This window comes from Microcebus murinus, chromosome 1, assembly GCF_040939455.1.
Source record: "Microcebus murinus isolate Inina chromosome 1, M.murinus_Inina_mat1.0, whole genome shotgun sequence".
Taxonomy (NCBI): Eukaryota; Metazoa; Chordata; class Mammalia; order Primates; family Cheirogaleidae; genus Microcebus; species Microcebus murinus.
Window position 1 is genome coordinate 108,828,714 of NC_134104.1, and position 27,539 is coordinate 108,856,252.

General features: G+C 40.9%; 1 protein-coding gene and 1 non-coding gene across 3 annotated transcripts; both read left to right on the top strand.

Moving 5' to 3' along the window:
• Positions 1-16,435: 16,435 nt before the first annotated feature.
• On the top strand, positions 16,436-24,990 carry TM4SF1 (transmembrane 4 L six family member 1). Of its 2 annotated transcripts, none has more exons than XM_012782838.2 (5): positions 16,436-16,810; positions 18,227-18,316; positions 18,406-18,551; positions 22,179-22,379; positions 24,184-24,990. In XM_012782838.2, exons 1-5 carry the CDS (start codon positions 16,634-16,636, stop codon positions 24,287-24,289), a joined length of 720 nt encoding a protein of 239 aa, XP_012638292.1. In that variant the 5' UTR covers positions 16,436-16,633; the 3' UTR covers positions 24,290-24,990. The 2 variants fall into 2 exon arrangements, with proteins under 2 accessions (XP_012638292.1, XP_012638291.1); XM_012782837.2 differs by having other exon boundaries at positions 22,179-22,359.
• Positions 21,647-21,750, top strand: LOC142875479 (small nucleolar RNA U13). The gene has a single exon (XR_012922834.1). It is a non-coding gene; the product is annotated as a small nucleolar RNA U13 (small nucleolar RNA).
• Positions 24,991-27,539: the final 2,549 nt, after the last annotated feature.

Below are 27,539 nucleotides of genomic sequence, written 5' to 3' on the forward strand. Positions count from 1 at the left end.
ATTTTTCCTGTTCCCATTTACTCTCTGCAATTTAAGATCTGCTAAATCTTCAGCTTCTTGCAAGGATTTCGCCTATCCCCTCCTCTCGTTCCAGGTTGAGTTAACTGCCCCTCTGTCCTGCTAAAGTCCTGGGTCCTCCTTCTAGGGTCCTGAACTGCTCGCACATCCCCCAACCCGTACCCTTCCATCCTCTACTCAACATCAAACTCTAACCTGTGATCATCTTGACACTGAAATTATGCCTTTGAGTTGCAGGCAGATATTAGGTCCTCAAGATATTCTGCAGAATTAATTGGATGAAAAATGAATGAGACCACTAAATAAAAGAAGACACATAAGATAGGCAACATGAAGACTGAGGGGTATGTAAAGAAGGGTGGGGAAGCCAGGCCCAACTAATGTCACTTCCAAGATGTTGACAGAAGCATGTGCATGTGTGTGCACACGTGTGTGTGTGTTTGCATGGGAGTAATTATAGTAGAGGGGAGGTGAGTTTTATAACTGACTATATATAAACACTTCAAATGTAGCAAATATGAATGTTACTCTGACATTTTCTGGTGTATAAATGTTACATTCCTCTAAATCAGAAAAATTAGTTTTGTGACTGCAGAAAATGCAATCTTAGTCAAATTGGGGGGGGTTAGGGTTCATTAGAGCGGGTTAGGGTTCATTCGAGCACTCCCTTAGCATTTGGAGTGCCAGAAGCTTACAGACTCTTTGTCAGCTACTCCATCTCCTGTGACTCATCAGTTTTTCAAAGCACTGGACAGGCCCTATGTTCCAGCCAGACCAGAGATGCCCCTCAAGGTGACCCACTGCTCTGCCATACACAGGCCCCCGGAGACCTTCAGGACCTCCGTGCGTCCTGTGAGCTTGGAGGCAAGTGCTGAGCCTCTACAACACCTCCTGAAATAATTCCTGCCAGGCTCTCGCACTTAAGGGGCCCCGGCCTTTCCAGAAACCTGCCTGATTCCCGTGTACATCCCCCACTCTTAGCCTGAGGAAAACCAATTTTTTTCCTAGACTATGCAGCTTCTGTGTCATAAACTCCAAAGTCCTAACCTCCATGCCCCTCCTTTGTGAACACAGTCCAGGAAAATTTTTGTACTAGGTGTCATGAATGGGAAAAGGAGCTAGAAATACCGGTTATTCCTTTCTTAATAATTTACCTTATTATACTGTTCTTCAGAAGCAACAGGAAATTTTATCCCCCTCTCTCTCAAATCCCCTCCTCAATCTATCAGCGGCCCTGAATGTTCCTGAAGTCCCAGCCACTGTTTCACTCTGCAGCAGGAGACGCTCAAAGCAGTCTTGGCAGTTGTCCCAGTTTTCTTCATCCTGTTCATGATTCCAAAGAAAACACATTTCTCACTCAAAAACAAGCTGGAGGTTTCTGTTGAGACCTCAAATATTTTCCCAGAGTCCACCATAAAAATAACAATAAGGTTATGTTTTAATTTTAAGTGATTTATTCATGCAAGTTCTTGTGGCAGGACCCTGCTATAGCTTCGTTTATCGTACAAAGAAACTTAAGTCTTCTAAACAAAATATTTTCTAAAAAATAAAGCAGTCTTCCTTCTGCTGACCCAAATCTCGAGAGGAGTTAGCATTTATTTTAAAGCTCCAAACAAATATTTATAAACCCTGCTTACAATTTGTTTTGCAACTTGTATAATTTTGGCAATCATTACTCATACTAGTATCATCACTCAAGACTTAGCATTAATGTTTTCTTCAAAATATTTTACTTTGATAGTATAAATGTACCCTATATTGCCGAAGATGTATTGGACAAAGGTTGTCATCACCATACTGTGCTGAAATTTGTCTTCATTTTGGAAACAGCAGGAAATTCATGGGGGGAGATTGGGAAAGAAGAAATATTTTTAGTGATCTAATCCCATAGTATTTATGTCCTTTTACAAATAGTAGTAATTTGGTCCCACTTGTAACTAACAAACTAAAAATCTGCCCCATTCTATAGGTAGAACTTCATTTAAAAATAAATTTATATGAAACTATGAAAAAATATTTGAGACAAAAAACTTGTGAATATTTACATACTTCCCTTCACTGCCTGTTAAGAATAGTTCCACCAGCACCAACTTGGTTTATGAGGATTTGTGATGCAACAAAAGTAGAGACAGGACTAGAATGTGTTTGCTTTGCATTATAATAGGCCAAAATTTACTTCCGGAAGAGAGATGCTGAAGGTATTAGGAAAGGGGAGAGTCAAGGAAGTCTTGGACATAAAGATTCCATGGGGTTCAGAGTAGGAGGTTGAGGCGATAGAACCCTCAGGGCTTGCTGCAGAGCAGGCTGAGCTTCCACTGAAGAGCAGGGGAGACTGGACTTTCAGAAGTGCCGTCTTGGGCTGTGTAGGTATCTCTTTGACAGACTCTTAATAAGGAGATTTTAAGTGTTAGATTTTATTTATGTAACTTTTGAATAGATTATGCATTCACAAGGTTCACAAATTTTAAAGGCCTAATAAGGTTTATCAGGAAAAAGTCTAGCTAACACTCCAGCCCCCAGCCACCCAGTTCTCTTCCCGGGAAGGCACTAATATTACCAGCTGCCTTTGTGTCTTCCGGAGCTATTTTATGCACATAAAAGCACGGGTATATACATACATAATGAATGACATGTGCACCATCTGAGGGATGGTCATGCTGGAGAATCAGACTTGTGGGGGGAGGGGGGAAAGGGCATTTATTGAAACCTTAAAATCTGTACCCCCATAATATGCCGAAAAAAAAAAAAGCACATAGACATTTACACATAGTTAGCACCCCCCTTCATTTTTTATACAAGTAGTAACCCACTACATAAATTCGTTTGCACCCTGCTTTATTCTCTTTACAATATCTGGCATTTTTTTGTTTTGTTAGACAAAAAGATTCTTTATTCTTTTTCTTTTCAGGTGAAGACTATTTCACTGTAGCAATGTACAAATTATTTTCAGCCAGTCTCCTCTTTTGTCTGCTTCCAATCATTTGCTATTATATACATGATGCTATGAATTCTTATTTTATTTTGTGTCATGAACCCCTTTGGCAGTCTGGTGAAGCTTATGGATTTCTTCTCACCATAATGTTTTTAAGTGGATATATCAAAATCCTCAGGATTAAAAGAAAACCAATTATACTGAAATATAGATATCAAAATATTCTTTAAATTTATTTAGATATAGATTATTTATTAATGAATTAAAAAACAAGATCTAGCAATGGGTTTCATAACTACTGTAATTTCAAAGTACAAATGAGCATGAATGCTATTTCAAAATTTCTGTAACAATTGTAATATGACGTAAAATATCTGTGATTTTTATTTTTAACAAAGGCATAGGCTGATACTATTGTCATTTCCTGCCTGCTTTCATAATTAAAGGAAATGATACATTTCTGTTAGAGGTAAGAAATCCTGCCTCATATGTACATCATTTCCCAAACAGTCAGGTATATTTGTAGGGTAAATTCTTAGAAGTGTTTTTAAGTGTATTTGCAACTGCAAATACATCTGTAACTGAATGCAAATTGCCAAAGTGCCAGAAATACACAGTTATTCCACCAGCACTGAATGAGAGTATGTTAGCAAATATTTTAATCTTTGCCAATCCGAGTGGCGAAAGATAGTATTTTGGTGTAGTTTTATTTTGTATTTATCTTATTACAAGTAAATGTAAGCATCTTTTCATATATTAAGGTCATTTCTTTTCCTTGTGTTCATGCCCTTTGCTCTTGGTCCTGTTGGTTCCTTTGCAGGTTTGTCATGTGCTGCTGATGCCAGGGGACATCCGTCACAGATAGAGACTGCAATGTAAACAGCACCCCCTGGAGTTGGCAGCTTGGAGGGCCTGGTTGTTGGTCCCAGTAAAGATTTAAATTGCTATCTGTTATATTTTTCTCTCAGTCTTCTGTTTCTTTGAATAATCCAAATAGATTAAAATAGAAACTGGAATCCTGAGTGTACTAGTCTTCTTTGGTAGTGATACTGCCTAAAAGAAAGTCTAGAAGAATTCACAACAAACTGCCAACTGTAGTTATATCTGGTAGGGGAAGTGGCATGCGAAGAGTGTGAAAAAAATTTTCACTTTGATTTTTTTCGAACTATTTTTGTCTAATTTGCATGTAATAAATAAATTAATAAACATGCATGATAAAAATCCAAATAATACAAAGGGGTATAAAAAGAAGAATAAAAGAATCCCTTTTCCTACCTCCTCTGAAGATAAGAGTTTTTTAAAAAGTTACTGGGCATTCCTTCTTGAATCTATGTTGTGATTTTGATTGAGTTTTTCTCACTAAAAAGAACTAGGGCTCCTTTAAGAAATGACTGATTACAGATCTAGGGCAGGAACTGTGCAAGACAAGCCCGGCACCTCTTGCTATACCAGATAGTAAGAAAGTTACCAAAGATGAGTCAAGCCATGATAAAAGGACCTAGGAAACAACTTGAAGAGGTTCCCACTGACGAAAAACAGAGCAACTTAAGCATCAATAAGGACAATAAGGCCGGGCATGGTGGCTCACGCTTGTGACCCCAGCACTTTGGGAGGCCAAGGGTGGAGAATTGCTTGAAGCCAAGAGTTCGAGATCAGCCTGGGCAACATGGCAAGACTTCATCTCTAAAAAATAAAAAGATTATCGAGTGTGGTGGCTCACACCTATAGTCCTAGCCACTCTGGAAGTTGAGGCAGGAGGATCCCTTGAGCTCAGGAGTTTGGGGTTACAGTGACCTATGACTGGGCCACTGCACTACAGCCTGGGCAACAGAGCAAGACCTGTCTCTAAAAATAAAAATAAAAATAAGGATAATAACTGCTAACTGCAATGGCCATAATGAAATACATTATGAGCTCATGAAGTTCATAATAATATTGAATGAAATGAAAATTAATTGGTCATACTGGGAAAATGGTGAGGAAACAACTCATTTTAAAAATTGGTAAATCAAGGGAATGAATCCAGCATTTATTTTAACTTTCTTATACACACTATGTCTCCAGGTCATCCAGTAATAGACAAGGAGAAGTTTCTCTTGATAAAAAGCAATCCAGCTAATAAATTAAGACAGAATAATAAAATGCACCATTCCTCATGAATCAAGGCATTGATCAGCAACAACCCTGAGCTTCACCAAAAGGAAAGCAATTTGGCTTAGGTGCTTCCTAAGGAGAGAACACGATGCCATGTAAAAAGTTGTTCTGAAAAAAACAAGAAAAAAGAAAAAAAGAACTTTGGATCTGATGAAGCTTCTGGGTCCAACCACCAATTTGCATGTTAAACAACACCACAGGTTTCGTCAACTGTGGGAAACTCTACAACTTTCTTCAAGAAAGAAACTGAAAGGGAAGGGAAAAAAAAGACATTGAAGGGAAATTTGAAAGCCATATCGACCAATCATAATACGCAGACCTTACTTGCATTGTGATTCAAACATACAAACCATATAAACAAAATAAAACAGATTTTATACTATTTACAAGACAACAGGATATTTGAACACTGAAAGGATAATTGAAGTATTGTTACTAATGCATAATATTTTATATAATGCTACAATGGTTATATTTTAGAGATATATACAGAAAAACTTACAGATGAAATAATATTATGTCTGGAATACGCTTCAAATAGTATGGGCGTAGTTGAGGTCTCAGTGCAGCAAATTGGTCCTGGATGATTATTGGAGCTGGGTGAGGGGATCTGTAGAGCTTTATATTATTCTAATTTTGTATATGCTTAACAATTTTTAGATAAACAAAAATCATTAAGGCCAATTTGTCCTAAATAAGGACATTGTGTCATAAGAGGGTCTGAGAAATGCCTCATTTCTGTTAGATCTTATTGAAACAGCGTTCTTAGATTCACATTCCTTATGGACCGGAAACGGTCCTGCCTGCCTGTCACAGGAGGGAGCAGCAATGTAGCCAGGCAGCCTAATGTTCTCTAGCTGGGTTGGTGGGTTTGGAGAAGGCATGTGCTGAAGATTGGCTTCTCTAGGAAACAGATTCTAGGTGGAGATGAGCTTGCAGGAGGTTTCTTAGGGAGAGCCCTTAAGATCATCACCTGTAAGGTGAGGGGGTGACAGAAGCAGCACCAGGCAGCAGGCAAAGGTGGACTGAGCTGCGGTTCCAACAGAGGTCTTGACCAATTGCACAGGGAGCTCTGGAGCTCAGGTGGCTCTTCTGAGTCATCTCGGTTAAGGCTAGGAGGCTGAGTGTTGTCGTCCTCCTCAGTCATGAGAAGTGGCTTCCCCTCAGGGAGGGGCCGCAGGCTGGGAGAGGCAGCTTTCATAAGGTGAGCACAGTCCCTGAGAAAGCCTCAGCTGTGGATGGCTAAGACTCCCAGCACACTCTCCGCAGATGGAGGAATGAGGAGGGCCTCCGGCTGGAAGGAGATCTGGGCAGTGCCTATCCTGGATCCACTGATGACAACATGTCGTCACGCCAAATTTACTGCACACCAATCCAAGGATTATTGCCCCCAGGTGAATAACACGTAAGAATTAGTCACATAGGGCAAGTCTTGACGTCAAATTCCTGACAACACACCAAACCCATATAAAGCGATAAAGGTTATGTGTCACTCACACTCTATACCTATGTGACACTGGTAGTAAGTATCTTACATGTCAGTTGTCTCCAAGTTCGTGGATTTCCCAAAGTAGTAAAAGAGCGAACTGGATTATTTCCAATACAATTTTAAAGGTGACATCTAACATTAAAATTTTTTATTTTTAACTTTTATTTATTTATTTATTTTGAGACAGGGTCTCACTTTGTTGCCCAGGCTAGAGTGAGTGCTGTGGCATCAGCCTAGCTCACAGCAACCTCAAACTCCTGGGCTCAAGCAATCCTCTGCCTCAGCCTCTTGAGTAGATGGGACTATAGGCATGTGCCCCCATGTCTGGATAATTTTTCTATATATTTTTAGCTGTCCAATTAACTTCTTTCTATTTTTGGTAGAGACGAGGTCTTGCTCTTGCTCAGGCTGGTCTCGAACTCCTGAGCTCAAACAATCTACCTGCCTCAGCCTCCCAGAGTGCTAGGATTACAGGCGTGAGCTATCATGCCTGACCGCCAGCCAGTTCTTAGGAGGTAGCAAAGGGCTCAGCCAGGAACATGGCTTTGATATGCAAAGGAACCAGTTCAGAGTGTTACCTCCTCTGTCTGTCCTGTGTACACTCCACGAGAAAACATTTCTCTGCTTTAATCATCCCAGGGCCAGGTACCAGGCAACTAGGGGACACCTCTGTAGCTTAGAGCTTGTTGAAATTATTCAAACTAGCCAATCCTAAATAGTGCGCCCTGCCTGGCTTTTCCCATGGGATCTCCAGTAAAGGCTATTTAAGCTTAAGTTCCCCTCACACTCCGGCTCCGCTGCCTCCTGACTACCCTGGCACTGCCCCAGGCCCTGCAGAGCCTGTTGGGTCTCCTGTCTCTAGGACCTGTGAGTATGATGAGCTTTGTTTTCCTGAGCCTCTCCTGTCTCCTCCTGTGGCCTCACCAGGCCGACCATCTCATAAAAGAACATAGAACACTGGCACAAAATATTCCAGAATCATCTCATTTTCCCCTTGTTTCAGCCCTGGAACCAACCATTTCTCCAAAGAGCTCTGGTTCCTTTTACTGGAGAATGATATTTAGAAACCGATATCTGGGTGCTAGATGTATTTTACCTATGATGGTATTAACGCATGTGGTAATACTTATTCTCATCAGAGCTGGCCCCCTAGGTCGGAGGCAACACGATGTGGTGGTGAAGAGGGTGGGCTCTGGATCCAGTGTGCCTGAATTAAAGTCCTGGCCACCATGGACAAGTCCTGAGGCCTTGTGAAAGTGACTTAAGCTCAAATAGTTTTACCACCTGCATGATGGTGGCTTCCTCAACAGGTCGCTGTGAGAATTTAGGCAGATGCCCATGGGGAAGTTCTTAGACTCGTGCCTGGTGTGCAGTGGTTGCTCAGTGCATACTTGCTGAATGAATGATCCTCATGGTGATCAGAGGCTCTGACTGACGAATAAAAATGAGAGGGAAACCCTGCTCCCATTCAGACAATAGATAAAAAGTGAATTTGCCAGAGATCTTAGTCCTTTTATGGGAGTATTTTCCTTTAAGAATTTTCTGCAATAACCTTTTTAATTGTCTTTAATGTGTTTGGGAAACTAGAAGAAATCCCTGTAAAATGTCACATATGTGGCCAGGCGCGGTGGCTCACGCCTGTAATCCTAGCACTCTGGGAGGCTGAGGTGGGCGGATTGCTCAAGATCAGGAGTTCGAAACCAGCTTAAGCAAGACCGAGACCCCATGTCTACTATAAATAGAAAGAAATTAATTGGCTAACTAATATATATAGAAAAAATTATCCGGGCATGGTGGCACATGCCTGTAGTCTCAGCTACTCGGGAGGCTGAGGCAGAAGGATCGCTTGAGCCCAGGAGTTTGAGGTTGCTGTGAGCTAGGCTGATGCCATGGCACTCACTCTAGCCTGGGCAACAAAGTTAGACTCTGTCCCCCCCCCCAAAAAAAAAGTCTCACATATATGATTCTAGAGGGAGAAAATGCTTTCCATTTATTTAGATCCTTCTTCTTTCTTCATTTTTAAAAAGGAAAAGAAAAGAACTCATACACACCTGTTGTCAAACCTAGACGTGACTATGTGTCTGGGATTCTGATTGCTAAAAATATCAAGTCATCACAGAAGACACCAGGAGCATGGAGAGGACAGGAAGTCCGAGGAGGAGGAGGACTGCAATCATTCTTCTCATGAGGGGGAGTAAGAACTGCCAAACCTGTGTCTGTGAAAGCAGCTCCAAGGCAAGGTAGGGATTCCACATTCTGGGCTTGGCTTTACTAAAATCTTCCTGCCAACTACCCCAAATTCCTGATTCAATTACTCTTAGGGACAGCTATCCTGAAGGGTCTCACCAGAGAAGCTTATTTGGTTCCTATTGGGCAAGGAATAAATGCATGATACGTACTCCAGATAATTTTTATATTTCAGATTGGCATTTCAATCCCTTTGCAATTCTTGCTCAAGTTTTCCTCACCTTCTAGGTCTGAAAAAGTAATTTCCAAATCACTGTGAAGGCATTATGGAGACATCATGACCCTGTAGAACCTTTCAGTCGTTTGAAACAGGCCAGGCTAACGGTTTAACCTCAAAGTGGAATGGGTTTCCCATCAGGGTTCCCATAGTGCGCGGCTATGTTTTCATAACTTAACACAATGAAGGGAGTTGTCGCTAGATGATTCAGCTCATTAGAATCTCACCTCCCTTTCTGGGGAGGAAATCTGAGGCATGGTGTTTGTACTAGATGCTAGGGTAATGCCTACTCTGCCTTCAGTTCTCCTACATCAGTGCTAGGTAGACATTATGAACAGGGAGACTTATGGCAAGGAAGGTTCAACTGTCCACCTTGGCCAGAAGCAGGCCTGTAGCCAATCCAGATCTGTCATGTGTCCAGGTGTCTATCTGTCTCTCTGACTCTCTCTCTCTCTCATACACACACACACACACACACACACACACACATGCACACACACCCCAAGTCTCAACTCTCCACTGCTGTAAGGCTGTTCTTGGTAAAATCCCCTAGGGCAAAATCAACAGGAACCTGAGTTTTCAGCTCATTTAGTATCAGTGGGAAATTTGTCACGTTGGAGTTTGACAGCCGCAAAAACCGGTCTGACTGAGAGTGGAGAGGCCACGAGGTCTAGGTGGAGTATTAACTCACCGACTTGGAATGATTACTTGGAGAATGCTCACATTGTCTCTTATTTATATGCTTCAGTCTAACTCTCTGAGAGCACTTAAGTCATACAAAAGACCAAACAAAAGTAGAGTGGGAAACTTTTATTTTCAGAACTCAACCACAAAAAAACACTCATCTGTCACCAGGGATCCCTGGAAAGTGGTGTCTAAAAATCAGCTGCTGAGCCAATGGCTCTCATTTCTCATTCTTCTAGCATCTTCAACTCCCAACTGATGGGAGCCTCACTGGGCTGTACTTTAAATGGCATGAGAGCAGGAGAGGAGAGTTTCACCCCTAACCTTTCCACAAAAAGGCAAGCATATTTTTATATAAGTTCAAAAGGCCAGGTGGAGAAATCCTTTTACAAGTTAGACAAGGGTTAAGGGAATAAAAACAGGCTTTATTATTTTTCTCCTCTACTGAAGAGGAGATATTCTTTTTTTCTTTAAACTTTTAATTGTGCACCTCTCTTGTTTGTTGACAATTTTATTTTGCTACAATAAATCCAAGTCTGTTGAACACAAGCCATAACTTTAGTTCTGAGCTGTCCACCAGATCCATCTTGATGGCATGTCTTTTTATTTGAAAGACACCAGGTGAACTTTAAAGTCATTCATCTATTTAAAGTAGAACCCAAGTGATTAATGTCTTGAAATTAAGTTATTCAGAAGTGCCAAGGAAGTCCCTGAATCTGGGCAACAGTTTTCCTTGGAGAGGGCACTGAGAAGTAGTAAAAATCAGCCTCGAGTGTGAAGGAAATACTGTGGGCACCCGAGTCGGGGAGACCCGAGTGAAAGGAAGCCAGGCCTGGTCACTCACCAGCCTTGTGACTTTGGCCTGCCTACCTAACCCAAACCTCAGTTTCCTCACTGGTAAACAGCTTCAAATGGGGCAGCTGGAAAGTTGAGCTACAACCTGGGAGTGACTGGGACGTGTCCACTCTGTACACTATTTAACCATCCCCTCTCTTCCTCCATGCCTCCTTCCCTGAATGCACAGAAACTGGATAAATACCATTCTCCCCAAAGGCAGCTTGGATCAGGGGCAGGAAGCCAGCAGGAGAGAACACACTACTTTTCCCTGGGAGGACCTGATCTCCCGCAGATGGAGGAAGGAGTTGGGAGTTGGCTGCCTCTTCTTTCTACCTCACAAAGAGAACCACCTGGTTGACCACATTCAAAATGCGCAAACAAATGAATTCATCAGTTTAAATTGTTTAGGGTTTGTTCTTGTTTTCTTTCAATTGTTGGCTTTTCTTCTTGCCTAAAATCAACTTCTCTGGACCTCAGTAGCCTCATTTATAAAACTAGAAGTTTGGATCACCTGCACTAAAACCTGTCTGCACTAAGAGGAATAAAGTATATGGATAGGAAGAGTTTAAAAATGCATGATGTAGAGTGAGTAAGACATTCTGGATTTCCTGCAGAGTTTGGTTCTCCTTGTCCTATTTTTCCATATGCATCCCCCCCTCCGGAGTGCATAATCAATGGTCCTTTGGTTAAGGTAGCTGAACTGGCTTCTGTTACTTACAATTAAAAAGCTCCAATGAGCATGGTTACTCCATATGAATCACTACACTTGTCATGTTCACCTGAGTGAGAAACTAGTGCCTTCCCAACAAGGAAGGGGAAGTACTTGTGGAAAAATGCAGCTAGCAGGCAGGAGATCTGAGTTCAAATCCTCCTCTTAGAATCCCCAAACCACATAGAGTCATAGACTACTGATGTTAGTTCTTAAAGGTAACCCAGTTCCACTGCCAGCTGGCTAGATGACTTCAGGAAGAGTTTTTAACCTCTGGAGCTTAACTATAAAATGGCCATAATGATTCCACGAGGGGGTGGGAGTTGAACCATTCACTCTGTCGAGGCTTTTTTCAACATGAGAGCCTGCTGTGCTTATATGGCATTTGATATAAGCAAAACGAGTTTCCCCGGAAATTATTGTTGAAGCCACATTGTATACATCAAACAGGAGAGCTAGTCGTAAGAAACATATTCTAGTTGCTTATGTAAATAATGCGTAAAACTAAAAAATTTCAAATTTAAATATAGTGTCAATTCTGCCTGACTTTGAAGAAGACATTTTGACTTTGCTTAAAAGCAAATAACCCTAGAACTGAACATACTCAACTTCCCTATTCATTTGAACAAAATTGGCAAATATTTATTGATAGGCAACTGAATGCCTGACACTGTGCTAGCCGTGTGCCCTCAAAGAAGAAAATAGAAAGTCCCTGCTCTCGGGGACTTCAGTGGTGTTGAGGGGGCGAGGAGGAAACACATATGCGCATCTGGTCTGGTCAGTGCTGCCATGCGGGTGTGGGGTGTTCAAGGACAAGACGGGAGGCGGGCAGGGGTGTGACGAAAGGTATCATGCAAGAAGTAATGAGTTCAGCCCAGGGAGCAAGGCAGGGGCGGGGTGAACCGGGGCAGGAATGACAGGGCCTTTCTGGCAGTGGAACTGGCAGACCCAAAACGTGGTGCTGAGGACCAGGGAGGGGCCAGTGCTCTGGATCTTGCAGTTCTGTGGGCCAGAAAAACTGCTCCTTCCAAAGGCAGATTGAGCGTGATTCCATAAAAGATAAGGGAGGTAGCAGTGAGTTTTCACTGTAACTGTGGCAACTTCAATCTTTTAAAATTTGTCACGAAAGATAATAAAGGGATCCGACATATATTGGAGTGACGGAATCCCAGAAAAGTAAATACAATGAATCATAGATAAAGAGATATTTTGCCTGAGTGGGCTGATTAAAATAGCAAGCGACAATAAGTAACACATATTGCGTGTTGCTAAATGCCAGATGCTTCAAGCTTTACACATGCTGACTCACATCTGCAAATCATTACCCTCTGAGGTAGATTCTGCATTACTCCACCTCCGAGAGGCCTTCTCAGCAAAGTCTCCTCCTTCTACCTGTTCTCCTTTCTTCACTTATCACCATCTACTATGCTCTGTATTTTACATACTTATTATTATTTTTAAATTTGTCTCTCTTTTTCCTATAGAATGGACAATCCTTAAGGGCAGGGATTTTATTTGCGTTGTTTTATTTACTGCTGTATCCCCAGCACTTAAAAAACATAGTAGGAGCTCCATAAATATTGCTGAATGAATGAATGATAGGAACCGAGGTACGGAATCAAGCAGGCAGACAGTGGCAGGACCTGGAGCAGTGGTGTGAACTGCTAAGAGGGCTTTCTAGTGAGATCCTGGGCTCACAGAGAGGCATAATAGAATTGAAGGTTGGAGGGAGCATCAGCCTGGTTAAAAGAGGCTTAAAAACGCGTTGATTCACTTATTTTTTTCATTCAACTATTCAACACTGTTTACTGAGCACCTATATGCACCAGACTTTGCTCCGGGTGCAGGAGAGACAATGGTGGAGGCAGCAGAAAGGCTTCTGTACTCAGCGCGGAGAGCAGGGGAGATGACAAGAGAAAAGGAGACAAGTGAATACACAGAGTAATGCAGGGGAGGGTAAATTCTGTGATGATAATAGATCAGGGTAACATGACGGAGAGTAACTATGGGGGGCAGGTAGCATCACTAGGTAGGTCTTTGGAGAAGGCCTCTTTAAAAAGGTGATGCATGTTCAATTATCAGGACAAGGAAGAAAGACAGGGAGACAGTATACCATGTAATACCATTCACCTATAAGAAACAACAGTGATATAGCACCTGTTGTATTTTCCTGGATAGAGCTGGAACCATACTACTAAGTGAAGTATCCCAAGAAAGGAAAAATAAGCACCATATGTACTCTCCAGCAAATTGGTTTCACTGATCAACACCTGAGTGGACATACAGGAATAACATTTATCTGGCATGGGGCGGGTGGGAGGGGGGAGGAAGGGATGGGTATATACAAACATAATCAGTGAGATGTGCATCATCTGGGGGATGGTCATGTTGAAGCTCTGACTCGAGGGGGGAGGGGAGGTAAGGGCAATATACGTAACCTTAACATTTGTAACCCCATAATATGCTGAAATAAAAAAAGAAAAAGAAAAGAAAGAAAGACAGGGCGACAGAGGTGGGGTTAAGGCGGGGACAGGGCTGGAGAGCAAACCGAAACCCAGAAAGTGTCTATGGAGATGGCCCCCAGGACAATCTCTCAGGCAAGGTCTGGCTAGGACCACAGCCCAGTGGTTAAGAAATTGTTCAGAAAAGCACAGCTGGTCTTAAACCAGGAGCACAAACCAGAAAAGTCCCTGCTTCTGCAGGGGTTTAGGTGATCAGCTGAGGGGCAGAGACAGAGTGTGTTAATGAGAATGGTGGGGATGGGGTGGGCAAGGGACAAGGACTCCATATGACAAGAGAAATTTGTCAGTTCAAGCCTGCAGGTGCCTTACACTGCCCCTTAAAATTACAGTATGCTCACTCACAGTTTTTAAACCCACTGAGGGTCCTGTGAGAGTGGCTTCAGAGAACATCTAATATAGATGATGCTACTTCCCCAGGGCTGTGGACCAGGCCAGTGATCCCCAAACTTGAGGGAACAAAATTCTCATTTAGAGTGTTTGTAAAAAATTGCAGATTACTGGGTCCCACCCCCAGATATTCCAATTCATTATGTTCAGGGTGGGACCCATTTGTGGTACGAGTGGTCCCCAGACAGGCCACATCTTGAGAAGTATGGAAGGATTCGCTAATGGGCTTCAGGGAGCCTGTGAACCCCCAGAAACAGAATGAAAAAATGTGTTTGTTTGCATATATGTACATTTCTTTTTCTGAAGAGAATGTCCCTATTATTACAAGGTTCTCAAAAACTTGCTAAGGACCACTGCTCTAGTCTTGTCCCCAGTTTTGGACCAGGAAACAGAGTCCTGGAGTGTAAGCTGATGCCCCTGAATTCACACAGCTGGAAAACAGTTAGGGTCTCAATCCAGAGCTTCTCTTTCCAAGCCCCTCACTCTCTTCTCCTTGCCATGCTGACTGCAGGGAAGGGGAAGAGAAGAAGAAAGCAGATTTAAGCACCTGGGGACAAAGTCATCAAAGGATCACTTTGCCCCATTTTGGCCTCAGGTAAGACAGATCAGTAGAGAGGAGGGTTAGGATGATGTTTCAGCAAAGAACCAAGCCATTCCCTGTATTGCCACCCCAGGTCCTGTCACCTGTGGAATCCTGTCCCCAAGTGGGACTTACAGTCAGGCAGAGGACACATGTGCCCTGCTGTTGAAGGCAGGGAGGTGACAGAGTGACGCTGTTCTGAGGGCCTGCCTGCCTACACCAGAGCAGGTGGGTGGTTCCAGGCTTCCCTACCTGCTTTGTTTTCCACTGACTTAGTTCCTCAGGCCATTCCAGATTGAGGCCTCATCCCTGTTAGGATGCTGGGCCACACTTCCTCTTGGGCTCTCCTCCCAGTTTCATTCCACGTCACTAACCTTAGCTGGCCTCCTCAAATTTGGTGTGTGCCCTGATATCTAGTTTGGAGCCAAATCCTTCAGACTCTGGCCTCAGCCTGAGCCTTCGGATTCATCAGCCTTGCTAATTTCCTCTTCTAATACCTCCCCACCTTGGCCTTTCCCCTCTTTTCTGTACTCTCTATCCTGTCTTGGTGACAGGATTCTTCTAGTCCTGGCGTCACCCGGCCACCCTGTCTTCCCCACCCCCATCCAGCTGGCTGGTGCAATCTGCTATTCAAGGGATAACTTTATTCAGTGTCCAACCCTGCCTTCTGCAAGGTAACCATGCTAGAATGTTAGTCTAATACCCTTTCTCTGCCTGTTCGAGGGGAGTCTGTGAAAGCTCGTCACAGGATCTGCCTGGGTAGACCCCCTGTTTACCTCTGTGTCCCGATCATTGGATTCTGACTGTCCTAGTCATTCCAAGTTCTCAAAAACTTGTTTCCCCACTCTGCTTGCCAATACCTTTCTCTTGTTTTTTTCTTTAACTCCTTTCCTTCCTTTCCTCCCTCCTTTCCTTCTTCCCTTTCTTCCTTCCTCCTTCCCTCCTTTCCTCATTCTCCTCTTCTTTCTCTTTCTCCTCCTCCTTTACCTCCTTCTCCTCTTCTTTCTTTTTCAATTTTTGCCCCATGCTTTAGGCCTTTCTTCACATTGCCTTGCCTGACAACAATACTCAGGAATAAAAAAGCACCTGAGGCCTTTGTGTTGACTGCTACCACCGTTGTTGTGGTGCAGACTTGTTTTGGAGGCAGGTGTCCAGGGAGGCTGAACAGTAGGATCCGTCCGCAGAGTTTGGTGTAGGCAGAGGGAAAAAGCCCGCTCTGTCATTTTCCCAACAGCCTTCTCAAATCCATAAGTAATGCCTCAGACATCTTGTTTTTAAAAGACAAGGAAATAAGCTCAGAGTTCAGGGCACTAGCCCCAGGTGACAAATTAAATCAGTGCAGAGGTAAAAATGAACAAAGCCCTTGGGCTGGAAGCTGTCCAGACAGCTACATGGAGCAGGGTCGCAGCCCACTGTCTTTCAAAGCCTCAACCAGAGCAGTCACACCGTGGACACTTGGCAGTTACTGGACAGTCTTTCCTGTCAACTTTCCACCCTGTGAAAAAGTTGCACAGTGACTGCCTTGTTGAGAATTAATCATTTTCTCTGTTCTCTATGACTGAGGCAGTTTCTCACGTCCCGCCCCTGGTTCGCTTGTCCCAAGTATTTCGTCTGAAGGGCGGGACATTCCCCCTACCTCCCTCCACCCCAACTGGAGCCTGCAGTCAGGACCAATGAAAGCAAAGTACCTCATCCGCCCAGTGACTAAGAACTCCCAGTATTTAAGAGGTAGCAGGCATGGGCTGGAAAATTGCTTTTGCTTTCTCCACAGACAGGCACACTCTCACCTGACTTGGGGAATCTGAGCTGAGGACAGAGAGAAGGGGGAGAAAACCTCACAGACTCCCTGCCACCACCATGTGCTACGGCAGATGTGCACGATGCATCGGACATTCTCTGGTGGGGCTTGCCATCCTTTGCATTGTAGCTAACATTTTGCTTTACTTTCCCAACGGGGAAACAAAGTACGCCTCTGAAAACCACCTCAGCCGCTTCGTGTGGTTCTTCTCTGGCATCGTAGGAGGGGGCTTGCTGGTAAGTCATTCAGAATTATTACAATCTTAAAAAAATTTTCTTCTGTTAACTAGATGTTTTTATTATTTATTTTCATAGAAGGTTTTCTGTAATTCGTATTTCCAAATCAAGTGACTTTTTTGTGCATTGTTTTGAAAGCAGATTATATAAAAATTGAAATAGATACAGTGCAGTGTATTAATTTTATTAGATGTTGTTTTACAAAATCTTCTTTCAACTAAAAGTGAACTACCTTTTTGCTAAACTCTCTTACTTAATATCTTGAAAACAGATATTAGCTTTTAAATCAGATTCGAGAGACTCTAGAGTTTCTTGTACTGGATCAGGTTAGTCATTTAACATTGCCCTGGGGAGCTGGGAGAGGTTGACTGGTTATCTGTCTAAATCAACAGTTTTGGATCCAAATTCTCTGCTGTTTATTTTTAGGTATCTGTGACAGGGAAAAATAATGAATTGTGAGTGCTTTGCTATTTAGAAAGCTTTCTCCTTTATGTAATGCTGGGGTGTGGTATCTAGGAAAAATCCTATACTTAGCAGCAGATCAGCAGTGTCTGGAGCTAGTAGTGGAATGTGTTGTTTTTTCCAACGTTTGTTTTTAATTGCCTGCAACCTGGGAGCTAAAAGTATTAGCTTCAAGCACAGCATGGAAAGAATGTGAACAAACTTGAGTTTGCTACTTTAAAATGCTGGTTTAAGAACTTTAAAGAGAAATGTTATGAAAATGTTAGCACCATACAAGATACATTTTTTTTTAGTCAAGTAAAAGATATGAAAACCTTTAAACCTAATGCATTAATTATAACATGGCAAATCTGCTTCAGATTCAAGCATTACTATCATGTTAACATAATCATTTGTCTTTAACATAACATTGCATTTAAGTTTCTTTTGCTCTCAGATTTAAAGTATTTCACTCTTAGCCTTATTTAAAGAGCTTTATTGTTAAGCTAAAACTATACATTCATATCTTCAAGGAAACGGTTCATATTTATTATATATAGCTTGCATCTCTTTCACTTACAAAAAAGTTTCAGTTGTTCTATTAAGACTTGTTGGTATCTTCTACATTCTACAAGGTGGAAAAAAAATCCAATTTAAAGGAAGGGGTTAATAGTTCCAAAACAGAGTTTGCATCTGGGACTGTGTTATGAACTCCTGCAGAACAAACACATATATAGGTTATTATTTTACTCCTCCTGTACTACATTCTTACTCTAAAGAATGCTTTGACACATTATATAAAAACAGATAGTACATTAAAGAAGGCTTACTCCTCAGAGTTTGAGATACTTGGTCAACCTAATCCAAGCCAGTCAACACCATCAGAAATAAATTTATTTTACCAAAAGATGCCTAACCCAACCCATACCAGCCCAGGGAAGGGCAGTGATCTTACTTTGCTTGTTTTCTAACCAGATGCTCCTGCCGGCGTTTGTGTTTATCGGGCTGGAAGAGGACGACTGCTGTGGCTGCTGCGGCCACGAAAACTGTGGCAAGAGATGCGCGGTAGGTCCTCTCGCTCCCGTGGTAAAAACGATTCCTAAGATGTAGCCATGCGCTCTGTGGCTCACTTCCTGTGTTTCTCCCTTCCCTAGATGCTTTCTTCTGTACTGGCCGCTCTCATCGGAATTGCAGGATCTGGCTACTGTGTCATTGTGGCAGCCCTGGGCTTAGCGGAAGGACCGAGATGCATAGATTCCCTTGGGCAGTGGAACTACACCTTTGCCAGCACCGAGGGGCAGTACGTAATGGTTCCCTACCTGGCCACACGTTCATATGCACCACATGTGTAGAGTGGCAACTCCGTCAGACCAGACAGGCGCCCAGTTATCCATTCATGCACCCACATAACCAGGTTTATTCCCACTGACTCAGGCGCAGTTTAGGCAATAGATATCCAAAGACGGATGGCCATTCCCTGACCGGGACAAGTTCTAAGTGCTTTTGAATCGATTCCCTAATTCAGTCCTCATGATAACCCTATGAAGTGACTTCCACTGTTAATCCTATTTTATAGATGAGGAAATAAAGGCACAGAGAGATGAAGTAACTTATCCAAGGTCACATTGCTAGGGAGTGGCAGTTAGGATTTCAACCCAGGCAGTTGGGCCGAAGACTTTGTGCTCATGTAGTATATATGTTATACCAGAATGATTGGCTGATTAAATGTAATACATTTTACTATTTTATAAAAAAGTATTATAGAATCCTTATATAATAATGGAAACTATATGAATTTAACCAAATCCCAGGGCAAATTATACCACATTCCTGTACACACACACACACACACACTCACATACAACATAAGAACTAAGTACAATGCCCCCTTTATTTGAAGTTATTAAACTATATAAGAAAGGCCTTATTCATGATTTTAACATCAGGATAATTGAAGAAGTTCCTTTTTTTATGTTGATATGTATTTCATATTAGTTATTGAGAAAAGAACAAAAACAGGAAAGCTGACAGAAACTTATGTACATGGTAAGGAATGAATGACATACTTCTTTGAGCAGGAGTTGATTCTGAGTTTATCATTTCCCTATTTGGCTTGCTAAAGTTGAATTTTGAAAAGTTTAGTTTTGAGATTCATGAGTAAAAATAATATTAATAATGAATTTGAATTTCCTTTGTATTACCAAGAGTATTTATCCCCATGAATTGTATAGCATATAGTGAAGTTACATGAATTTCATGAATATACCATATTCATAGGATCATGAACTTGAATCAGGCCTAGATTCAATCTCAACTCTACACTTACTCTCTGAGTACAGGAAAAAGTGAACTTACCTTTCTGCATCTCAGTTACTTCGCCTATAAAATAAAACTAATGGCAGTTGTCATGAGAATTAATGAGATAATATGTAAAATGTCCCCCACAGAGGCTGACACTTGTGAGCACTGCCACTCTTAGATGTTAATATTATCTACTAGCTTACAATGAACATAACTCAATGGCAGCCTTTGAAGGAAAATTGGTACTTGCAAGATTTTGAAATTTTGGTGTTCAAAATTATTATCAATTGTGATTCATCTTTGTTCAAAACATACTGAATGTACCATTAGAAAATGGCCTTTTGTGTATGTACAAACATACAAAATTATCGCACGGACTTAACTCTAGAAAAAGTCATGATTTGTGCAGCTGGAATGCAAGGAGGGGTGGAAGTATCACTAAATGTTTTTGATAGCTGTTTGATTGTTTGCCCCTCTCATTACCCATTCCAGCTTCTGCAAGAAACCTTTTTTTGCTTCTATACCATTTCTCATTTGAGTTCGTCCAAGAATTTCAATATGGAGAATAACTACTAAATAATCATCACAAGCCACTGGTTAGTTAGCCAATTGCCAAATGGAGCCGAAGAATTTTTTTATGTTGCGACCTGAAAATACAGATTTTTGTTTCAGTGACATGCAGAAAGACAGGGCCAGAAAAACTGATTGTTTTTTTGAAACTAACAAATTGAATCTCTGATTGGCTTCAATGAACCATTCCAAAGTTAGGTCTCTAATTTCCAGCTGCTTTGTTCTGCTGTGGCAGGAAAAAGTGATAAGGAAAGAATTATACCAGGCCTCTTTGTGGAATTAAGTCAATCCTTGATTTTCCCACATGATTAAATCCTATTTCATTAAGAATCCAAATGCTCTATGATGTAGCGAAGGCTGAAATTCTAGGAGAGTAATCAGAGGTGGACTTTTTCAGACTAGAACATCCAGGTATTTAGAAAATCTCCTGGATCATGTACATACAGTCAGATATGACCTCAGCATGGTTTGCTAACATTTCACAAGGTGGCTTTATGTTATTATTTATCATTCAAAAGCTTTTAAAATGTGTTGAGTTTTTTGTTTCACTGACATGCAGAAAGACAGGGCCAGAAAAACAGATTTTTTTTTTTTTTTAAATCAACAAATGTGCCAGATATATCTGGTTGTTACCTTCACAGAGCTCAGCCTTGCTGAATAGATACATAAGCAGGTATTCTTCCCAGACTGGTTTGGGTGCCTTTTCTCTCTGGCTTTTTCATACTTTTTTTTTTTTTTTTAATTAGAGCCGGGGTCTCACTCTTGCTCAGGCTGGTCTCAAACTCCGGAGCACATGCAATCCTCCCACCTCAGCCTCCCAGAGTGTTAGGATTACAGGTGTGAGCCACCACGTCCAGCCATGGCTTTTTCATACTGCGTTTATCTAATTAGTGTACCTATTGAATTGAGGTTGCCTATTACTTGTCTCTTCCCTTAGAAAAAGGCAAAAGATTTATTCGTTTTGAAGAGAAACCAGAGTATATGTCTCTTCCTTTAGATGCTACGTTCTTCCAGAAGCAAGCCCATGCCTGTGCACCATTGCATCCCCAGCTCTGGCTCAGTGTCCCACTCACACTGAGTACTTGATAACCTTTGTTCAGTGAGTGAATACAATGTGCTACGTGCTATGATAGATGCATGGGCACAGCATCATGAAAGTAAAGAGGTATCAAATTAATTGAATTTGATCCTGTGCTTCATGTTGCAAATTAATTTATTCTTTAAAACCAAAAAATAACTTTGTTCAAAAGGTCTCAGTTGAAAAACTCTAATATATTGAATCTCCAAACTTGGCAGAATTTGGACAATTTTCAAAAGGAACAAATCAAATTTTAACGATCTAAATTAATATTTTAAAGTTCTTAAAAAATTAATGTTAAATAGATCATATTTTCTAAATAAATATTTATTCAGTATTAGTTACAAAGTCGTCTGTTTTACACAGATTACAATTAAGCAATAATATAATTGGAAAACAGAGTAAAAAAATCCCCTATCACTTCATGATCTTAAACACATGAATTGATCCTTTTGTAGTTTGTAAGTGTGATGATTGGGTTTTCACGCTGATGTTTGAGATGTGCCTCCCTCAAACCTTGTTATGACCTTGGCACATTACCCATCTGATGTCAACTTAGAAGAAAAAGAAACCATGAATTGTTTTTTCCTCACATCTGCTCTTAGTTCTCATCCATATACATACATGAATTTTACTTAGCTTTAAATATAAATATATTTTTGTATTTTTATTTTTGTTTATAAGAATCCATAGTCTTTTAGGAAATAGAAGCATCACTACAAGGTGACGATTTGGAAACAGAATCCTAGCTTAGGAGCCAAAAGTTATAAGTTATAATTTTATGCTTATCATTACAACAAGATCTGGGCCAAATTCCTACATTTTGTGGAATGATATGCCTTGGAAGAATCTTATATACACTATTGAATTAATTCATTTATTTTTTTTCTGAATGAAAAACCACCACACAAAGAAGTAGCTTATGAGCTATCACCTTAGGTGTGATCATGTGTCAAAAGTTTCTCTTTTTATCCACAGGTACCTTCTGAATACCTCGACATGGTCCCAGTGCGTTGAACCCAGGCATATTGTAGAATGGAATGTATCTCTGTTTTCTATCCTCTTGGCTCTTGGTGGAATTGAATTCATCTTGTGTCTCATTCAAGTTATAAACGGAATATTTGGAGGCATATGTGGCTATTGCTGCTCTCGCCAGCAGGTAAGAATCTGTGTGGGAATGTTCTAGCCTGGCCCTGGTGTAGTCAATTACCATAAAGTACGATTGTTTTCATTACAGAGAAAAAGGCAAAACCAAACACGCTCAACCTACCAGTATTTAATCTTATATCATGTTTGTGGCAACACATCTGTATCATTCAGTTTTATTCTCAGTAATAAGCTTCCTTGAGTCTCACAGTCACTGCGCATAGGAACTCACTGCCCATAGACAGTGCTCCCTTCAGGATCAAACCCACTGCCCTTTTCACTGCTGTGACTGCAGAGACACAAAAAACATGTCCTCTCTTTGCTCTCAAGTTCTCAACTAGTCTACACAAGTAATAGCCAACATTCACTGCATGAGGCACTGTACTAAACCCATTTTTCAGATGAGTCCATGGCTCAGAGATGAAGCAATATGTGTAAGATCACCTGGCCAGGAAGTAATGGGTCTCAAACCTTGGGTCATTTTACATGAAAGCTCTTGCTTTTAACAACTATGCCATACTCGCTGTTCTGTTGGGTTTCCCACAGTTCCTTCCTAATAAGGGGGTCACAAAAATGCTGATGCAGCTCAGTAGGGAGAATCACTAGTGGCCTTTGAATAGCAGCTCATGAAAAGCCTTTCTCTGTGAAAGAAAACCAGGAAGTGGTTGTTTCCTGGGGATATGATTTAGGAGAGAAATATGCATTTGTTTGTAGCGGGGAAAGTTCTTATATCTATGTCCTCCTAAAAGGTATATATTATTGAATTGATGGAAGTTCAGCTTTGGTTCTATTTTGGGGGGTTTATTTTTTGTCTTATTCTGTGAAACAGGATTAGGTAAACAGAAACTTACTTAACTTATATTTTCCAAACCATTTACTCTTCTCGTTCCAAGTCTTTAAAAAGATTAATGGAAAGTAAAAGTCCCTTTCTACCCTGAAAAACTTTACTTTAAATAAATGGAAACTTTCTATAATGTTTGAGGGGAAGTTAAAATAAAAATCTAGTTTTCCTTATCAGGCAAGTACAGCAAGATTAATAATTTCTTTGAAATCCTGCCAGATTTCCAAGACAACAATAGAGTGGGAAACCTTCAATTCAGAGTTGTTTTTAGGCCATATGGTTAAGGAAGGGCTGAGAAGAATCCTCTTGGGATTGCTATAATGCAATCTATCTTTAGCCTTGAATTTCAGACAAGGCAGAATTTAAACCAAGTGAGTTCTCGCTGGACTTCAGTGCCGGTACATTTTGGGAACAGGCATAAAAAGTCAATGACCAAAATTGCTGAAGTGATTTGGCAGAGAGTCACACTCTCCTCTGAGTTGGGGGAACAAATACACTGGGTTTCACATCTGAGTCACTGTAGGTTTGGCTTTTTCCCAGAGACTGCAGGGAAGATCTGTTACCTTTGTTTATAAGAGAAAAGACACTTTTAAAGGACAGGGCTTTTAGTGTAGAAGAGTCCATAACTTGGTAGCATTTAATTTGAAAGGTTACTCACATTGAGCCCACACTAGTATGAAACTCCCATGGCATTATCTTTTAAATCCCTAAGATTAAAACCCTACACAAACACACTCAAAGCCAACCCCAGCATTCAGTATCCTTCAGTTTCCATGGACCCTTTCTGCAGCTTTTACTCAGGTAGGACAATGGATCTGGTTTTGTTTAGGAAACATTTAGTGAACATTGTCTAAGCTCTAAGTGTGGTCGGCTAAAGCTCTGCTGAAGTTGAGCTCAGCCTGCTTTATGTTTGCTTAAAACAGAAATTTGAAGAACTGAAATGTCATCATTATTTATCCTGATTATAACCTGTGTATTCTTTTCTTTTTTTTACAGCAATATGACTGCTAAAAGAACCACCCCAAGACAGACCCACAACTTTTCTCTATTTCATTGTAATTTATATATTTTACTTGTATTAATATGTAAAACTTTGTACTAATGTATCATATTCCACATATTCTACTTTTATAAAGGTGTGTAAAGACTGGCATCTTCATGTGATGTCAGTGTTTGAACTTAGCAAATAGACTTTTTTTTTAAGGAATGATAAAACAAACCACCCTCTGGAGGTAATTTATAGACTGACTAATGGTCCTCAGCATATCTGATGTTTTGGATAAAAATATCATTCCATTTACTGTTGTATATATGTGTTTTTTAAATGACAGATGTTTAGTTGCTTTTTTTAAGACGAAGAAGGAGAAAATCCAACAACCTGAAAATATGTGTTTTTTCACTGTTTGTATGATGTTTCCCACCTGTATCCCAACAAATCTCTGATGAGAGAGAAGCCTTCTGAACTGCCTTGTGCTCTGTGAGAGGCAAATACTTCATGGCATGCAAGGACTAGTTGAGAATGTTCCAATCCAAATGAATGAGTTGAAACATACAATCCTGCTAGTTGCTTTGAGTACTACCAGATCCTAATTTTTTCTGACATGCGTAAAGCTTTTTGTTCTTAAAAGTCAAGCACTAAGGATTATGTATGTATAGAGAGAAAGGCTAGGATAGTTGGAGAAGAAGAAAGATGGGAAACGGAATAAAGCAGTTGATCAGCATCACAGGAAAAGGGTAGGAGAACCACAAGGAAATACCTCCCCAAACTCACTTGTTTATGACAAAATAAAGTAGTCAGTACTATTTTGTTGTGGTTTGGTTTCATTGTCGAAGTTTCATTGTTCGAAGTTCTTCCTTTTTTCTTCCTTATTTGTTTTCCCAGTCCGCAGGTTGAATAGCCCCCATTGCTATGGGCTTCATGTCTTCTGTTTTCTTTATCCCACTCTCTCTCCCTCATCCTCTCCCTCCTCTTGTACCTTCCTCTGCTATCTATAAATTGTCATTTCTGTGCCATCCCTCAGGATCATCACCTCCGTTAGGTAACTTTCCTTTCTGCCTGATGTTCTGGGCACCAGACTCTTGGGGAGTGTCCAAGACATTTTCTCTTACTGTACAGAGTTAGGTTCTTTCAAGTGACAAGATGCCCTGACCTGTGGGGAATTGTCTACAGAAATGTTCTGTGGCCTGGGAAATAGACAAGCAATTAATAGAGAATCATGACTGGCTGTTAGACAACAAGCTCCTCCTGGGGGAAGGTGCCCGATGGTGGCTCCTGACTGAAGGTTCTAACCATTTTTGTGCCACAGTCCCTTTGGGTACTTATGTATTTCTATCTAATTCTAAGTACATGGAGTTACAAAGTAAACTAATATATTAAAATACTTTATCAAAATATTTTAAAAAATTACAGTGTAGTTGTTTGACAGCCAACTCCATCACTCCAATGTCTGTGGACAGGAAGACAGCAATCACATTGTCCCAGCAGCCTTCTGATAAGTGGGTCTAAGAACTGCTATACTTTTGAAATTTGATTTCAATGAAATGATATTTTGAGATACCTGCAGTAAATTTAACATGGTATGAAAACATATGTATATTTTTATTGTAGAGCAAAGTATGATCAGTATTTCTGATACTACTTTGGTTTGTTGCATACAGTTGTAATTTAAAAAAAATACTAAATTTTGGCTAGAGGTTAGGAAAAAATAATGACCCTATTCTTTTACCATACAAGTTTAATATCCCCCTCCCCCACAGATATCTATACATGGATCTCTTGGGAGTTTTTGGACACCAGGTTAAGAACTTCTACAATAGAGGATCAAAAAAAAAAAAAAGGCAAAACAATCAGTCACAAGCACCACTTTTTCCTAAATTTATCCTCAAAAGAAATGGCAATAATAATTATTAACCATTATAGTAATAATAGCAATTATTTACTGAGTTCCTTTCAATGAGTCAGTTATGGTAATTAGTTTTATACATATTATGCCCCTGAAATCTCTCAACAGCCCCAGAAGGTAACACTTGTCTCCATTTTCTAGAGCCAAGGCTCAGTGAGGCTATGTACTCTGCCCAAGGCCACATCCTCAGCAAATGAAAAAATATTAGAATCCAGGTCAGTCTAACACGCACACTCATGCTTTCCCTACTCCTCTCCTCTGCCTCCTCTGCTACCCTAGCCAGGGGCAGAGTCTCCTCACTGTCACACACTGGCATTCAAATCCTCCACTTACCTAATGGGGACTTTGACAGGGCCCTGTGACCCTCAGTCATCCCTAGCCCAGAACCTGAATTTAAGTGACTCAAAGTCTCCCCTTGTTTGTAAATTCTTTAATGGTAGACAACGCCATTGCCCAGAGGAAATAGTTTGCATGAGTTACCTTACACCCTTGTCAAGTTCTGTTTATAGCCTACGCTCTGGGTCTATAATAGTCTAGGCCTTTCAGTTTGGCTGGAAACTCCCTCAGGGATTACACTCAGACAGCTCATTATCACGTGGCAGCATAAAAATAATAAAAATTACCGTAGAATCTGAATCACTTGAATAGTACACATGGCCTATGAGTGTCAATTTACCATAGCTACCATATTTACAAGTAACTATCTGCATAAAGGAAATCTCCTGAATTAAAATCTGCAGAAATCGATGGCATGGTATCTTCACCACAGTTTGCATTTCTTGCACGTATGTGAAATCTTTTTTATTATGGTTCCTGCGACCCTTAGCCATGGTGGGAACTGGTGTGGGATTTGATGCAGCTCTTTAGAAAAGCAATTTTGTGATACGTGTCAACAATCTATAAGTCTACATGTCCTTTTTAACCCAGATTTTTACTCTTAGAAATTTGTTTTAAGAGAATCATCAAGGATGCTTTCAATAGTTTAGTCTCCAGGGATACTTGTGGGAGTATTGTTTGTAATAGCAAGAAAAATGACAAAAGTCTAAAGGTCTGACAAGGAATTTGTTTGATAAAATGTGGTCAGTATAATAAAATGACAAAAGGCCATTAAACTAGGGTAAAAGATATGGACCACACATTACATGAAAGTTTTTTGTTTTTTTATTTTGAGACAGAGTCTTGCTTTCTTGCCTAGGCTAGAGTGAGTGTCATGGCATCAGCCTAGCTCACAGCAACCTCAAACTCCTGGGCTCAAGCGATCCTCCTGCCCCAGCCTCCCGAGTAGCTGGGACTACAGGCACGAGCCACCTTGCCCGGCTCATTTTTATATTATATATATTAGTTGGCCAGTTAATTTCTTTCTATTTTTATGGTAGAGACGGGGTCTCGCTCAGGCTGGTTTTGAACTCCTGACCTTGAGCAATCCGCCCGCCTCGGCCTCCCAGAGTG